This window comes from Apus apus, chromosome 3 (assembly GCF_020740795.1).
Source record: "Apus apus isolate bApuApu2 chromosome 3, bApuApu2.pri.cur, whole genome shotgun sequence".
NCBI classification, from domain to species: Eukaryota; Metazoa; Chordata; class Aves; order Apodiformes; family Apodidae; genus Apus; species Apus apus.
Genome location: NC_067284.1, coordinates 113,584,350 through 113,600,994, shown reverse-complemented (window position 1 = coordinate 113,600,994; position 16,645 = coordinate 113,584,350). Strand labels below are relative to the sequence as shown.

The 16,645-nt window shown below is 40.0% G+C and overlaps 1 protein-coding gene across 3 annotated transcripts in view; it reads right to left on the bottom strand.

The window, feature by feature from the left end:
* WDR35 (WD repeat domain 35) overlaps nucleotides 1–16,645 on the bottom strand; it is a 44,374-nt gene that overhangs the window by 3,780 nt on the left and 23,949 nt on the right. For all 3 annotated transcript variants that reach the window (XM_051615950.1, XM_051615951.1, XM_051615952.1), the window contains 12 exons: nucleotides 15,123–15,267; nucleotides 13,879–13,948; nucleotides 12,576–12,629; nucleotides 10,741–10,850; nucleotides 9,672–9,882; nucleotides 9,035–9,115; nucleotides 8,767–8,903; nucleotides 7,571–7,774; nucleotides 4,870–5,016; nucleotides 3,630–3,762; nucleotides 2,681–2,791; nucleotides 931–1,095 (listed from right to left, as the gene is read on the bottom strand). In XM_051615950.1, coding sequence (XP_051471910.1) covers nucleotides 931–1,095; nucleotides 2,681–2,791; nucleotides 3,630–3,762; nucleotides 4,870–5,016; nucleotides 7,571–7,774; nucleotides 8,767–8,903; nucleotides 9,035–9,115; nucleotides 9,672–9,882; nucleotides 10,741–10,850; nucleotides 12,576–12,629; nucleotides 13,879–13,948; nucleotides 15,123–15,267 — 1,568 coding nt within the window. The remainder of the gene's footprint in view (nucleotides 1–930; nucleotides 1,096–2,680; nucleotides 2,792–3,629; nucleotides 3,763–4,869; nucleotides 5,017–7,570; nucleotides 7,775–8,766; nucleotides 8,904–9,034; nucleotides 9,116–9,671; nucleotides 9,883–10,740; nucleotides 10,851–12,575; nucleotides 12,630–13,878; nucleotides 13,949–15,122; nucleotides 15,268–16,645) is intronic.

Sequence of the window (16,645 nt, the reverse complement as noted above, 5' to 3'; positions counted from 1 at the left end):
CATTCTCCTGGACCATTGCATGCTTGTACAAACCCAGGAAATCATGCCAAAAAAACAATTCTGTATTTGAATGTAATAATTTAGACTGCAAACAGAACTACAAATGAAAATGTCAAAGTGAAGAATGCACATTTTTCTGTATTTATTTAGCTAACAAGTCCATAAAGCCAGATTCTTGGGAAGGATAAATGTGTGTAACTCTGTATCATGTATTGACTTAATATAAAAACAAACTAAGAAATAGTGATTTTTATTCAGTGAAGCTTAAAAGATACATAGCTTTCAATAAGGTCTGGTGGTTTTCCCAGATTAAAAAGAATGGCCTTTGAAAGAAACATATTTTTATATATATATATATTTCCTGTGAAAATTACATATCACTCTTACAGACTTTATAAGCTCTGTACAGAAATCTCTGCAGCCAAACCAAATCTAAGCAACATCTTCATCTTACAAGCACACCACAGGAGTTTCTAACTGAAGAAACCAACACAAGAAATACCAAAATTCAACTTCCAGTTAATGACATTGTTATTTTTTAAAATAAAGGAGAGAAAACTAATCCACACAACACCTCAAATAATCTGGATATTGCACCCAGGCCAGTCTGCTATACTCCTTTACTAGGCAATGCAGGGCAACAGGACCTTCTCTGAGGTGCAGTTCATCTTATTCTGAAGTGAAAGTCTCAAATCTGGTGGCTTGTGTCCTGCAAGTCTCCTCTCCACTGGCTGCAGAGGACTATTTCAGACAGAGATGCCTGAACTTTAGAGTTGGATTCATCTCTGCAGTATCCTGTATAATGACAGCTGCTTATTGCCTGGATGGTCTTTACAATAAAATAACCCCAAGAAAATAAAAGTAGCATGGAAATAATAAAAGCAAGTGCAAAACCCCAGTTATTTGACATGAAATTAAAACCTGCCATACCTTGAACATCAGCTTAGCAGCTTCAAAGAAATAATTTGCTTTACGATAGAGTTCTATAGCATCAAAGATCTTACTGTTTTTCAGTAAATAACTTGCATATCTGGCTAACAGGGATCCAATCTCTTTCATATTGTGATTTTTAGCCAGCTCCACAGCTTTATCCCACTAGAAATGAAAGCAGACAATTATTAACCTTGTTTTTACAAATCCATTCACAGAACAAGCTGCTTAACCATGAATAGTCTGCAACGTTTGTGTGCAACACTTCATGACCTTTTAGAACCAGGCTACTATAAAATTAAAGGAAAAAGCAAGAGAATACAAATGCTAACATCATTGCCAATCATGTGGTACAGCAGGCCTGTGAAACAAATGCTGGACCTCTCTCCAAAACCACATACAAAGCAGTTGCTTCTGCTTTGGTAAAAGCTTTGCAAAATCACTTCCTTGCTGCTCACAGCTGAACATGTGGATTTCAACACTTCTGATGTTACTAGAACTCAGACTGTCAAAAATATGGCTAACAGAGGACTTCATCCCATAAACTGAAGGCACAAAAAACCCCTCAACTTTACTTGTCTTTCTGTACACCTCATTTTGTCTGTGAATTTTCTGGATCTTCAGCATTTTGGCTACTGTGTTTGCTCCAGATCAAAAGTCTGGCAGGACTGAGAAACTTGGCTGAATCCCATAGCCCTTCAGATCCATAAACTAGGGAATTTTTTACATAAAGCCAGCACTAGCCAGTCCTGCCATTCCCACACATCAAGTTTCTAACAGCCATCCTCAGTTTCTCTCTTAATTGTGTTCACACAACTGTTTGCACAGATAAGTCATACTGGGGAACAGCTCTAGCTGTAAACATATAGATCATTTTTCAGACCAATTCTTTTCACAGAATAGTGGGGGTTGGAAAGGACCTCTGGAGATCATCTAGTCCAACCCCCCTGCTAAAGCAGAATCCCCTAGAGCAGATCCCACAGGAACACGTTCAGGAGGGTTTGGAATGTCTCCAGGGAAGGAGACTCCACAATCTCCCTGGGCAGCCTGTCCCAGGGCTCTGGTACCGTCAGAGTAAGGAAGGATTTTCTCATAGTCAGGTGAAACCTCCTGTGCTCCAGTTTGTGCCCATTGCCCCTTGTCCTGTCCCTGGACACCCCTGAGCAGAGTCTGGCCCCATCCTCCTGACACCTCTGTAGATATTGATTAGCACTGATCAGATCCCCCCTCAGCCTCCTTGTCTCTCAGCTGAGCAGCCCCAGCTCTCCCAGCCTTTCCTCACAGGCAGATGCTCCAGCCCCTTCAGCATCTCAGTGCCCTGTGCTGGACTCTCTCCAGTAGCTCCTTGTCCTTCTTGAACTGGGGAGATATCCTACCACACCCACAAATCCATTTGCAGCTGTACAGGGAAGGCGGGGGGATGTGGAAAACCAGCAGCCAGAAGCTCTGCAATCTTCCTCCCTTCCCACCAGGAGGCAGCACAGCCCGGCTCTACAAAGCTCAGCAATGTCAGTATGCCGAGCGTGCTTCCCACCACACACGCCAGCAGGAGCACTGCTGAACAGCTTTGCCTCTCCGATGGTCTAACCTTCATTTCAGATAAGTGCCTTGAGCAACGAAGTATCAATCTTCTAGAAACCACGACAAACTATCAGACACCTAACAAGGCCTTGTATTTAACTGGGCATTAGGATAGAAATGTCGCTGCTAAGTTGGTATGGGTAAAGGAGATTATCGACTGGTGGTTTACCTGGTTGAGATGCACACAGGTATCTACCGCATCCTTTGGGCGATTACACTTCAGGAAGGCAGACACAGCTTGTTCACACATCCCCACTCTTACAAACATATAAGCTATATCCTGCAAAAAGCATCAGCACCACGTTAAATTCACTCTGAGGTTTTGGTTTTGCCAATCTGCTAATTACGTTCTTGTTTAATTTAACCCCAAGAAGTTGGAGGGAAAGGCTCATTTGCCTCAGGGATTCTGTGGAGACAATACAGGCTGGTGTCAATCTTTAAAACTTGAGTATTTAGAGTATTTCACAAAACTCTGCTGTTAGAAAGAGGTTAAAAATAAAAGTATTATGTCTTGCCACTGAAAATGGCATTACATTTTATTTTGCATTTTTCAAGCATTTTGGATTAAACAATCATATAATAGTTTTAAATTAGCTGTTATTTAGTGGGTCATTTCAGGCTACACCACCTACTTTCCCTCCTTTCAGCAGAGTATCTTCAAATTTCATTTTAAATCAGCATTCCCACTAGAGGTATGATGAGAGGTTAAACCAGGGATAGCAACCAGGAAGAATCTGGGATAAAAAACCCAGTGTAGACTGGACAACAACATGAAAGCTAAACGAAGTGGCCAGCCATGAGAAGTGACTTCTCAGTTAAGTGTAGCTATTTTAGAGAGAAATGCCACAATTTGGGGAGGGAAACAGTAAATTATGACTTAGTCATGTGGTCATAAAGTGTGATGAATAATCAGGTCTTTGGGGAACTTGGACAATAAGGGAAAGGAAGAATGATGGAGTATGAAGACAACAGTAACACTGGAGATCAACACCAAAGTTAACACCTTTATGCCTAAGGTCAGATCCTGCATTCCTACTCTCTTAGCTCTCTCAAGATGGGAAATTTTATATCAATAGTTAATCATAAGACAACAAAAAATAAAGGTGTTTTTTGCTTACAGGGAGCAGTTTGTTGTTCTCTGGCAATGAGTTAGCTAGGTTCTCCAGTCCTTGGTAGTCCTCTAGCATGTAGTAACATTCAGCTAAACGTTCCTGGTTTCGTCCTTGTACATAATACTGAACAGCATTTAACCTAAGGAGAAAAAAATACATGTGGTGGCTTCCGATATAGAACCACAAGCAAAGCTTCTCACTGTGCAAGCCTTTTGCATTTGTAAGTTTAAAATTACTTTAAACAGGTAACTTGCTTGAGAGAGCTTTTGTAGCTACAATTACATTGTTTTTCTAAAACACGCGAAAAGTTTTAATTTGCAGAGATCATTATACTGAGGTAGTAGCAAGATTGATTATCTTAACTAGCATAAGGTTAGGAAATCACAGAATCTTAAAACTGTATTCCCACATCTGCACAGATCATGGCTGTCAATGGACAACAACTTAAAATGAACTTTCAGAAAAGGCCTTTACTATTGTGCTTCCATATCTATAGAACATAAGCACTAAGATCTCCAAGGCCATTCTCCAAAGTTACCTAAAGCATCTAAAAATCAACTTTAAAAAACTAATCTCAAGCTTTCAACTGCTTTAGGACCCAAGTTCTTCGTGACAATTTAGTCTGGGTAACTGCAACGTATAGTGGAGTTGTGGAGCTTTATGAGATGCTAAAAGCTCACATGGGCTTAGAGGCAATGAAAAAGTTCATGAACAAAAAACTTCTCTGCAAGTTATTAACTATGAAGATGTCACTTCTGGCTCAGTAAGTACCTGACTGCAAAATGTCTTCTGGAGAAATACCATTACATGTGTGCACTGTTCTTAAAACCTTTCTGGGTGCCCAGTTTAGGCAACAGCTGGTGACAGATTCAGGTAAGACAGAACTCTGGACCTTGTCAAATATTTGTGGGTTTAAGCATTTTAGAAACTTTGTGGTTAATTTTGAAATTCACTGATGTTTAATAATTTTCTCCTACTTCTTTTTTACTGATTTTATTTAATGTAATGCTTTTATATCCACCCTAATACAACTTCATTCTTGAGACAGTTCAGCAACACCTCTCTATTTAAAGGTACGTGCAGCAGTGGAACTATAAAGGTCTGAGCTTAATCTCATCATTGCAAAATTATCCATGGATTCCATCCTGACTTTCTCAATGTCTGTCCCTACTCATACATTAAGTCTTGTCATCAGTTTTATCATTGCCTTTGTATTCCTTCTTACTAGTTCTTCTACAGAACGTACCATTTCTGACGATCTGCAAAGTAATCTCCAATAGCATTGTATGCTTGTTCAAGAAGGGCATCATCTGAATCACCTGAGCCAGTCCTTAAAAGCTGCAGTACTCTAAACCCATCTCCCAGTTTTATCCGTAGTCCAATGGCAAGATCTCTAGTATAAGCAGAAAATAACAGGAAAAAGTCAAAGACAATAAAATAGCTTAAAAAAATATCAATAAAAACATTTAAAAGTATTGCCATGTTCATAAACTGCAGCATAAGTATTGCAATGATCCCAGGTATATTGTTTACAGTTCAAACAGTATTCCATAAAAGCAAGTACTCAAGAGAGCTCACAGGTCACATAAAGTCTCCAAGGAGACCTCACTGCTGCCTTCCAGTGCCTAAAGGGGCTACAGGAAAACTGGGGAGGGGCTTTTCACAAGGGTGTGTACTGAGAGGACAAGAGGGATTGGTTTCAAGTTGGATAGAGGGGAGATTTAGGTGAGACATTAGAAAGAAATTCTTTAGTATGAGAGTGGTGAGACACTGGCACAGGTTGCCCAGGGAAGCTGTGGCTGCCCCATCCCTGGAAGTGTTCAAGGCCAGGTTGGATGGGGCTTGGAGCAAGCTGGTCTGGTGAGAGGTGTCCCTGCCCATGGCAGGGGGGTGGGAACTAGACAGTCTTTAAGGTCTTTCCAACTGAGACCATTCTGTGATTCTATGATTCTATGTCTGTGCTTCCCTATGAGCCATGCTGCTGTGTGAGGAGTTAAACAAGCAGCTGGCAGGACAGTTGGGCTGCTGGTACTTCACGGTTCCTCATATCTTTAAACATTCTTTATCTTTCATTGCTTATTGATGGCAATCAAGAGATGGCAGAAGCTGCAAAAGGCTAAAAGCAGAAGGAAGATGAGGGGAAAGCCCAAGGAGCAAGGAATATGAATAATGGCAGCTAAAACTGAGATCTAATAATTTTTTGTCATATAGAAGTAATTCTGCAGGTGCACAGAAAATAAATGGGTGAGCTATATAAATACTTCTTTTGAAAATCCTGTAAACTTACAAGTGAGTTAAGGAAGGCAATAGCAAGTTAGTGCAGTCAGCTAAATAGTTGTGAATTGTATTTAAAAAATTGATTTCTTTCAGCCTGATTTACGGTAGGTTCTTATCAAGATTTTTCTAATGGTGAGGAGACCCATAAGGTCAATAGAGAATTCCCATAATCTTGTAGCTGGAGAATACAATGCTTTGGAGAAACAAGTGGAAAAAAAATTAAGTCTCTTGTCTTCTGCAGTTCTATAACAGCCACATTTCTCTTCAGCCATGTGGAAAGGAACACCCCATGTCTAAAAATCAGTGCTGCAGTGCAACTGAAGTGCTTAGGAGGCAGTCCAGCTCTCCAAATCAGCATACTTCCATGGGTTAATTAATTGTGTGCAAGGAGGTTTTCCATTACCAGGCTCTACCATGCATCTCTCCCCAGCTCCTGCCTTCCCCCCTATCTTCTTACTGGGGAAGAGGAGGGTTTCTCCATCTTAACAGCATGAAAGAAGATTTTTTTTTTGTTTTTCCATAATTCCTTACTTTTCTTCATAGCTCCATGAATCAAAGCTTAAAAAATGTCACATGTGCATAAGTGATTCATGCTGCTCCATGTCTGACCACCACCTACAGGCTACATCACACAACTGCTGCTTATTATCTCTCATTATCCTTTTTCATTAAAAACCAGCTAATTAGTTTGTGTTTCCCAGTAATATTGTACTTTTGCTTTGTTTGTTTTCATTCCTGAGTAAAAATTCCATTGACTGGTCTACAATTTAATCCAGAGTCCTTTCTGTCTCTCCAGAGATGACAGTTCATTAAAAACTCTGTTGGTTTTGTATGTAATTGGAGAGAATGTGTCCTTGGCTACTAGCTAAGAGCAACAGTACATAAATTAAACATGAGTTAAGGTTGTTTGTTTGTACTTTTTGAATCCCAGTTGAAATACTGTCAAAATACTTGCAAAAAACATCTATGAAACACAGCACTACCTGGAGCAGCTGAGGTTTTGCAAGGTTTGCAATGTGCTGATGTACATTTAGAAGCAGAGCATTGCCAGCCAGACAAGGGAGGTGATTGTCCTGCTCTACTCTGCACTGGTGCAGCCTCACCTTGAACACTGCCTGCAGTTTTGGGCACCACAATATAAAAAGGGTATCAAGCTATTGGAGAGTGTCCAAAGGAGAGCCACGAGGATGGTGAAGGGTCTGGAGGGGATGACTTAAGAGGAGCAGCTGAGGTCACTTGGATTATTCAGCTTGGAGAAGAGGAGGCTGAGGGGTGACCTCACTGCAGCCTATGGCTTCCTCAGGAGAGAAGAGATGGGGCAGGTCCTGATCTCTTCACTCCTGTGACCAGTGACAGGACTTGGGGCAATGGCAGGAAGCTGCATCAGGGGAGGTTTAGGTTGGATATCAGGAGAAGGTTTTTCACCCAGAGGGTGGTTGAGCACTGGAACAAGCTCCCAGGAAAGTGGTCACAGCACCGAGCCTGCCTGAATTCAAGAAGCATTTGGATGATGCTCTCTGGCACATGGTGTGATTCCTGGGGTGCCCTACACAGAGACAGGAGTTGGACTCGATGATCCTGATGGGTCCCTTCCAACCCCGCAGATTCTATGATTCAGCCATTCCTTATGAAGGAATTTTTTTGCTGCTGAGGTGATAACATGCAATTACCTTCTGTCCATATCCAGATACATTCTTTCAGCTTCCTCAAATCTGCTAAAATAGGCTGCCACTTCTGCTTGCTTCATCGACTCGCTCTGCAGGTTGCCCAGATGCTTCACAAACTTAATCCCTTGATAATCTTTGCAACGTACAAAAGCTTGTTCAGCAGTTTCCAGATCCAGCTTCTGGAGAGCAGCTTCAGCCAGGAGACGCCTGTGTGAAAAACAAGCATGATAGGTGGAAAAGCCATTTCACTACTCATTATTTAAAGACAACATTCAAGTTACAGCAATTGGATTGTTTAATAACTAATCTTACTTGCTTAGGGAAAGATGTTCAAATAATTGCTAATATTCTTTTTTTTTCAGCTGTTAAAAGGGACACTGCCTTGGAAGGAATGGGCAGGGTTTGAGTATTACAGTTGTCCTATGTGAAATGTGCACCGGGTCTCAATGCAGTTGCATTTAGAGATTTCTACCTCTGCATACATAATAACTTTGAGGTTGATGGCAGCCTCAGTCTGAAGGCCATGAAGAGTAAGCTATCCTTCAAATCCATCTGGATGTTCCTAGTCCAGTTAGGACAGCAGTCTGGGAGAGCAGGGCAGCTTGGGAAACCTCATACTGGCACTGACCCACTGGTTAACTCTACAAATAAGAGAGTTTCTACCTTCAGGCCAACCTAAGTCCATCAGATGCTTGAATGAGTGCTAGAAGTTTTTGCAAAAATAAGGGTAGGAGCCTGTGGAAGCACTAACCCCAAATCCTTTTTTTAAGGTGGCTGCTTGAACACTGGCTCAGCATGAATGAAACATGAATTCCAAAACCCTCACTTTCTTGCCTTCTGAGAAACCATAAAGCCACACAGCTTGAAACTGCCCAAACAAACCAGTTGCAAAAGAGGTAGGGGAGCCAGGCTAGCAGGGGAGTGCAAGGCTCTCTTTGAGCATTTCCTCAATGCTGGGATACTCTTGGGAGGTGCTTCAGCCCAAGGAAGAGACCTGCTCAGAATAGCAGCCCTTCTGATTGCAGGAAAGTACTGTGACCTTTTTTTTTCCTTAAATGATTCTGTTTCAAGTGTATACTGATTTGAAGCTTTGTCCTTTAATATTAGATCTGAACAGGAAGAAAATACAAAGTAACATAAATTACAGGAAAAGAATACAAAAGAATTTTCAACACAGTTGGCTTGTATGGAGATTTTACCAAAGTCTAGGATGTGGATTGTCTTCTATAAACTGGGAAGATTCCTCAATGCCAACTTTTTCAATCAATGCTCGACTGTCTCGTAATGACCGAATCTCAAAATTGATGATGTAATCTTTGTTAGGATGTTCAGGATTCTAAAAGAATGGATAAAAACCCATATTTTTATTCCATGTCACCTTTATTTTCATCCAACATAGGTATCTACTGTTCAAATCATTAAGACAGACACCAGCTTTTCCTACAAAGTAAAATTAATTATACTTACCTTCAATATTTCATCCAGAAGAACAGATTTGATTTCTAAATCTTCAAAGTGGCAAATATATCCAGAAGTTTGTATAGGCTCCTTCAAGTTAAATAAATTACAAAGGAATTAACTTGTACTCTGTCTATTAAGTATACATAAAGAGACTTTATTCTTCTCCAAACTAGGATTTAATTGCATTTCCAACAGGAAACAAATACTAAAATCATTAACATTGATAATTCCATATACAGAGACATAATTAAAAATATTCATGTTTTCTATAACTAAATTATGAAAAAGTGATAAAGGAACACCAATATTAGGTTAAACTGAATGGAGTTTTATAAATATCTTCAATAAATTGTGTTTATATTGTCCAAAGCATACAAAAAATATGCTCTGGAAAACATCTCATACCTTTAAGAAAAGTATGACAGCATTTTTCTCTTTCCAGGACTAAGAGTTAATTTTACTTGTTCCTAAACAATACTCCCACATTAGAGCTGACAAGATTTTGAGATTTCCAGGAGCTTGCTTATTTCTGTAAAGACTCACCTAATTGAACAGTAACCACAAGAATAATACTACTCAACATAGAGCCATTAACTTACTAGTGAATTTGTAAAATGAGTAGTTTCTGTACGTTAATATTTACCTCCGGATCCAAGTTTCTGAAAACATACATTCTTGTTTTCTCCATCATTGCAAACAAATCTGGGTTATCTTTGGCCCATTTCATATCCCAGACGTCTTTGCGTTCCAGTTTCAGCTGCTCTCCCATGACTTGCTGTCCTGTACTGTCCACTGCCCGGGCATCCAAGTCAAAGACAGTCAAAATACCTGAAAGGTCTATGATAGCAACACGACTGCAAAGAAACAAAGGGAGAAAAATAAGACAGCTAAATAATAACATTCAAAGTTGTAAATCTGAAACAGTTCCCTAAACTGGCACACTCAGGCCAAATTTCCCTCTAATCTAATAGCAGTGTCATTCCATTGATTCAGAGATTTTCATTTATCTGCACAGCAGAGACCAGAGACATGGGACTTTTTACAAGAGGTTGTAGTGAGAGGACAAGGGGAAATGGATTAAAACTGGAAGAGGGGAGATTTAGGTCAGACATTAGGAGAAAATTCTTTAGTGTGAGGGTGATGAGACACTGGCCCAGGTTGCCCAGAGAAGCTGTGGCTGCCCCATCCCTGGCAGTGTTGAAGGGCAGGCTGGATGGGGCTTGGAGCAGCCTGGTCTGGTGGGAGGTGTCCCTACCCATGCAGGGGGGTGGGAACTAGATGATCTTTAAGGTCCCTTGCAACCCGAACCATTCTATGATTCGATGGTGATTCTCTAGGAAGCAGTTTTTCATCTTCTCCTACAGTTCATAAAGTTCAGAAATATGCCTATTTTTCATCCAGCATTTTGAAGATCCTCAGTGCTTCAGACATCAAGTTGAATACACTGCAGGTTCTGCCCCTGGCCAAAACTTTTCTTATGTTGAAAACATAAGAGAGCATTACTAACACATTCTCTCAGAGCAATCTCTGATGACTGACCAAATAGAAGTAACTAGTAATAAACAAATGGTTGAGCAACCATTAATAATGACTAAAATTAATACATAGTTTATATTAAAGTCAAATTAGTACATAGAATCATAGAATTCCTCTACTTGTAGTGTTTTGTTATAAAATCACACACCTGGATTAGAAGCAGATCTGTAACTTACCTGGAGTTGCAGTTCAAAGACAGCTGATGTGCACGACAGTTCAGTGAGTACCTCTGTACTATTCCAACGCTGGGAAGACTGTACCTCTGGATAGTGCCAGATTCTCTTCCCTAGAGAAGAGCAATGCTTGCTTATTCAAAGAATTTTTCCATCAATCAGCTCTTTAGAAAGGTTTTGTTCATATGCTTTCCTAGACAAGAAGTGTTTTTTAGGTAAGTGACAGAGCCGAAGTGGAGAAGGGGAGATGTCATCACCCTCAAAGGTCCAAATTCTGCTACTTGAACAAGATGCTTTTAGGATGCTGCAATTTACAGGTCTGCTTAGATCAGGCGTGTTAAAATGAAAAGCCATAGTCCATATGCAGCCCACAGAACAGTTTGAGGAGCCTGACAGTTCCCCAATGAACCTTCAGACATGATCCACATAACCAAAAAGATGAGTGGAAAGATCCCTGTCCTATGCTGGTAAACACACCCAAACAGGGCCATGTGACAGCACCAGCTCAGGTCTGAACTAGTACAGATGTGTTCAGGTACTGCTCCCTGCACACTGACAAGTCTCACTAGTTATTTCAAGACCTGAGCTAGCTTGAAAAGTAAATGCTCTAAAGTATACTAGTTATTTAAAGGCTTGACTAACAGCAAACAAATCCAAGTACCACTGTGGTTTCTCTTTCTTTTGCCAAATGACACACCATGCCCTGTGTCAAGACACTACCAGGCCAGCAGTCTAAAATGAGTTTGACATCCCTGGACTGAAATGATCACTGCCACAACCTCCTTGTGGTGTTTCTGTAGACCAAACAACATATCCAGCTTATTTTACCTACTGTTTAACCCTGACGCTGGAAATGAGTCAAATATTAAACTTTAAGGTAGTTCAGACTTCATTCCTTTCCTCCTCTCCCCCCAGAGCAACTCCTAAGATCACCTTTCATCTTGGACATTTTACATCTGTATTACCCTATAAACTGAAAAGCAGGTTTGGTCAGAAGTGTTAGAAAATCTAACCACTGCAATATGAATTCAGCTTCAGCACAGTTATCCAGGCTCAGAGGCATTTTCTCTCATTCCCTTCCTTTTAATCAGATTCACTGATTAATTAGTCACAGTTTTTTCATTCATGTTTTTTCCTGTGACCCACTGATTTTGTAAAATCCAGTCAAAGGATGTAACAAAAAAATTAAAAAACACTGGAGTAAACATCAAGATCTTGAGAAGATGGATAAAATGAAGAAACATGTTCTTTTTCTGCCTTTGTTCTGCTTGCTTAGTTTATTTTGAAGCCCACCTGTATGTTCATCAGATGAGATCACTCTTTTCAGATTGGAAAAAAAAATGCACCAGCTGTTTGGCATAAGACCTTATACATATGTCTGATCTATAAACATATTGATATGGATATGAGATACTACATATATGTGGTATCATCTACCATCATGCATTATACCATTAATAAGTAAACAGAAAAACTTTGTAAATCTTTCTGCATTTATCTACAGCCTAGAAGAGATTTCCCAGAACTCAGATTACAGAATTAAGTCCTGACCTGGACTTTATCAAACCCTACATATCAATACTATTTCAAGCAACTAGTCTCTACTTAAATTGTAAGCACTGAGTAAATTAGCCCTCCTGAAGAAAGAGTCCAAGTTAACAGAAGAACCTGTTAATGTTATCTTTGAAAATGTCCAGAAAGAGATTTTATCTGTATAAACTCTAACTTCAGAAATGCCTACAAATTATGACTGCTTACAAATACATGGCAGAAGAATCTCCTGCCTTCAAGCACAATTAGAAGAGGCAATTAGAAGCTACTTTAATCACGTAACTTACCACAAGAAGTACCTTATCCGATGCTGTTATTGCACAAATTGGATCTCTTGTTGCCTGAAAGGATAGAATCACACAGAATCCCAGAATTATTGAGGCTGGAAAAGACCTCTGAGATCATCAAGTCCAGCCTGTGACCAACACCACCACATCTCCAGACCATGGCACTAAGTGCCACATCCAGTCTTTCCTTAAACACCTCCAGGGATGGTGACTCCACCACTTCCCTGGGCAGTCCCTCCCAATGTCTGATCACCCTTTCCATGAGGAAGTGTTTCCTGATATCCAACCTAAACCTCCCCTGGAGCAGCTTCAGGCCCTCTTGTCCTGTCACTGGTTGCCTGGTAAAAAAGCCCAGTCCCCACCTGGCTACACCCTCCCTTCAGGTGGTTGAAGAGAGTGAGAAGGTCCCCCCGAGTCTCCTCTTCTCCAGGCTAAACAACCCGAGCTCCCTCAGCCCATCCCTATGAGACTTTCCCTCCAGTCCCTTCCCCAGCCTCGTTGTCTCCTCTGGCCCTGCCCCAGCACCTCCAGACCCTTCTTGCAGTGAGGGGCCCAGAGCTGCACCCAGGACTGGAGGTGAAGCCTCCCCAGTGCTGAGTACAGGGGAGAATCACATCCCTGCTCCTGCTGGCCACACGAGATACCAGCATCAGTTTTAATACAACAGTAACAATACGCTGCTAAAGAAAGAAGTTTTCTTTAAATATACAAGAATGGTGTTATGTATCCACACGAAAAGGGACTATCAAACCCTGTCAGTATACAGTAAATGGCTGGTTTATGGTAGTAGTAACCTTTGTTACAGGAATCACAACAATAATAATCTTAACAGCTTCCTTTTTAATCTTGCCCCTCCTCCAGAAAAATAAGAAACCCCAAATGTAACAGGTGTTGAACAGAAAACACAAGGTGCCAACTGTCCCTGACTCATCAGGCCTGTCATTAATTTCACATAGATTGGAAAGTACAGAAGTGGGCACACACATGTGAACACACACACAGAGTTAAAAAGGCTGTAACTACTAGAAAGATTACACAGGTAATTGAGTTTCAACAAGCTTATGCTGAAGTAAGAAGGGCTGCTTCTCACTTAGAGGACAGCAGGTGTGTCTACATACTGGGCCCCAGAATACACTTTTTTATGTTCCCTACAGTTTTATGTATATTACCTCTAAAAAAGGTACAAGTAAAAGAAAATTTAAGTATGACCACTTCTACTTATGAAAAGCTATGAAAATAAATACAGCCATGCTACTTCTCTTTCAAGCTACCAGTGACACCACTAGATGAAAATACCACTCACTTCAAGAGCTCTGCTGTAATCCAAGTGTCCATCTGCAGATCCTGAAGGGTTATCATCAATATGATAAATCCTACAGAAAAGCAAAGTTAGAAGAACATTTTTTTATGGCATATAGGTATCTTCAGTCCTTGGAGAAGAAACCATTGCAATTAGAAAAGAGAACAAAGGTTATGCTTGATCTTATGTTCCAACAGTATCCCCTTTGATAACCCTGCTTTGGGCTGATGTAGAGGTATGGCACTTGCTTTCACTATCACAGTCCCTGATGGTCTATTCCCATATCATCTTTCATTCTGCAACAAGAAGTTCCTGCAAACCATCAACCACCCCAATTGCCTCTTTTCAAACATGCACTTCCACATTGCCTCAGGCTCTCTCCATATTTACAAAGAGCTTCAATTTCATGTCCTCAAAACTTAAGTATTCTCTGTTCAATACTTCATCATAACTTTTTTGTCTTACCAAGTAGGAAATATTTTAGAATGCTAAACTCACAGTTTATGCTGAATTACAACTATCTACTTTTCCAGTATTTTTATCAGATTTACAGTCTTGTCCAAGGCCTGAACATGCAGGTACTAGAACAACCTAAGTTATTACAGAATGTACAAATAATTACTCATTATTATGGATATATGGTGACAGGAGATGGTAGATTTATAGAAAGATGATAAAGCATCTCTATGGAAGAAAACATAACACAAAAGAAAATCATAGCAAAGTTGCAAGCTTGTGAAGGTTACAGATAATGCCACTAATGAACACCTGGGAAGGAAACAGTTTGGAGGCAAAATAATGTTGATTTTGGTTTGTTTAGTCTGAGAGGATAAAAGTCCATACAGGAGTAGATGTCAAAAACATAATCAAACACAAGAAACAGTTAAAGTTATCAGAGGGAACAGAGCTGCCTAGAAATTAAGAGTATGACAGAGAAAAAGGGGAGGGGAAAAAAGACACAGAGCTCTGTAAGGGAAGCACGATGTCATCAAATGGAGACACTGACCAGGGACTGATCCAAAAACATCTAGGAGGTTTGGATAACAAACACATTTCTAAACAGTATTCTTTAGTATTTAATCTTACAGGCCTGGAAAGTGAGTAGAAAAAGGAGAAGACAGAAGGTCATATTTTAGGCACTGGGGACACTGACAGGGTTTGATAGTCCCTTTTCATGTGGATACATATCACCCCGGGAACGATACTAATGGAAAGGGAAAAAAATACAGCAAAGTCTGAAGACAAACCTTTCCCTGCCTTCTTTTCTGGTCCGTGCTACCTGATTAATCTCCATTGCTGTGAGCTTCTTGGCCACACGATACTGCCAGATGTAAAAGGCTTCTTTGGAAGCTGCTATCACGTGTGTTTTGGTCATCGTGACAAACAACGGCCCTGTCGTGGAACCCGAACGGTGGCAAAATTAGTGAGGGAAGAACTGGACAAGATGATAATTCGTCAACTTTTTCCCAGATGGATGAAACAATAACTCCACGGGTAAAAGAAAAAAAAAAAAAAAAGAAAAAAAGGAAGAAAAAAAAAAAAAAACAACCCAAACAAACCTGAAACAACAGAACAAAAACTACACCACATACAACCCAGCAGCAGTTTTCATTAATCACTATGAAATTTCAGTTGGGCCTTGTTCAGAAGAACAGATAAACTCTTTCTAAGTTCTGGTTCTAAAATAAACACTTTTCTCCCTTTTCTCTCCTTCAGCAAAATTTCTGTGCACTGATGCAGAAGACAAATACATTGAGATAAACTTTCAGGTTCATGATGGGTTCAGGAATATCTCCAATCTCTAACAAGGTCTGTAATACCTGCATATCTGACATCTTTGTCATTATTCAAAGATAAAGAAAAGGAAGATGACTCAAAAGTTTACAATATAGAAAAGATTCCTTGATGAGCACCACTTAAAAGAGTATACAAACTTTAGACAAGACCTGGAAATACTGTTTGTATCTTAATAGCTGGGCCAAATAATTCTTTATCTGCATGGCAGCAAATTAAATATTTAGCAAACTTTATTGCATCCAAAGACCACCAGATAGGAAGGCAGGGCATTTTATTTAGTTTAGCCCTAAGCCTACATGGAATATGTGGAGAACTTGAGTACCTCATTCCTCCTGTCAATGTTCAGTGGACAAAGAAAAAAAATGTATCTGCACTTAAAACTACTACACTATTCTTTATCATACACTGTCTTGACTGTATTGTGCATTTTTTTTTCCCTTTTGCAATCCTTTTTATTCATCTTTCTGAAAACCAGTCAATGTAAATAAAAAGGCATAAAAAATGTAGAAACCTATTAAATACATCCCTCAGTGTCTTCAAATTCTAGAAGTAAATCAGTATGACACCAGACGAAACAGGCAAAGTAGAAGAATTTTGTAGCCCAGACTGTTACTGAAATAATGAGTCATACAGATTAAGATGCTGTGAGCACAAAAATCTGATTCTTTTATCATGAATCTCATTTCTTTTCTGTCATTTAACACAGAACAGAACTCTGGAGGGAGCTCTAAGCCCGCTATACAGAACAGCAGGGCTACAAGAGACAGCTGGGGGAAGATGGGTTGAACAGATTTTCTTTCTTTGAAACCAAGAGGATTATATCAGCTACCTGACAGCTGCAGAATACTTTTTCATATAAATGTAAATACTGGATAGGAAGGCTCAGTGATAATGCTTAACATGTGAGCAGTACAGTTGTTTACATTATATGCAGCTCAGTGCATTTCACATCCTTATAACACATTCATTCCAA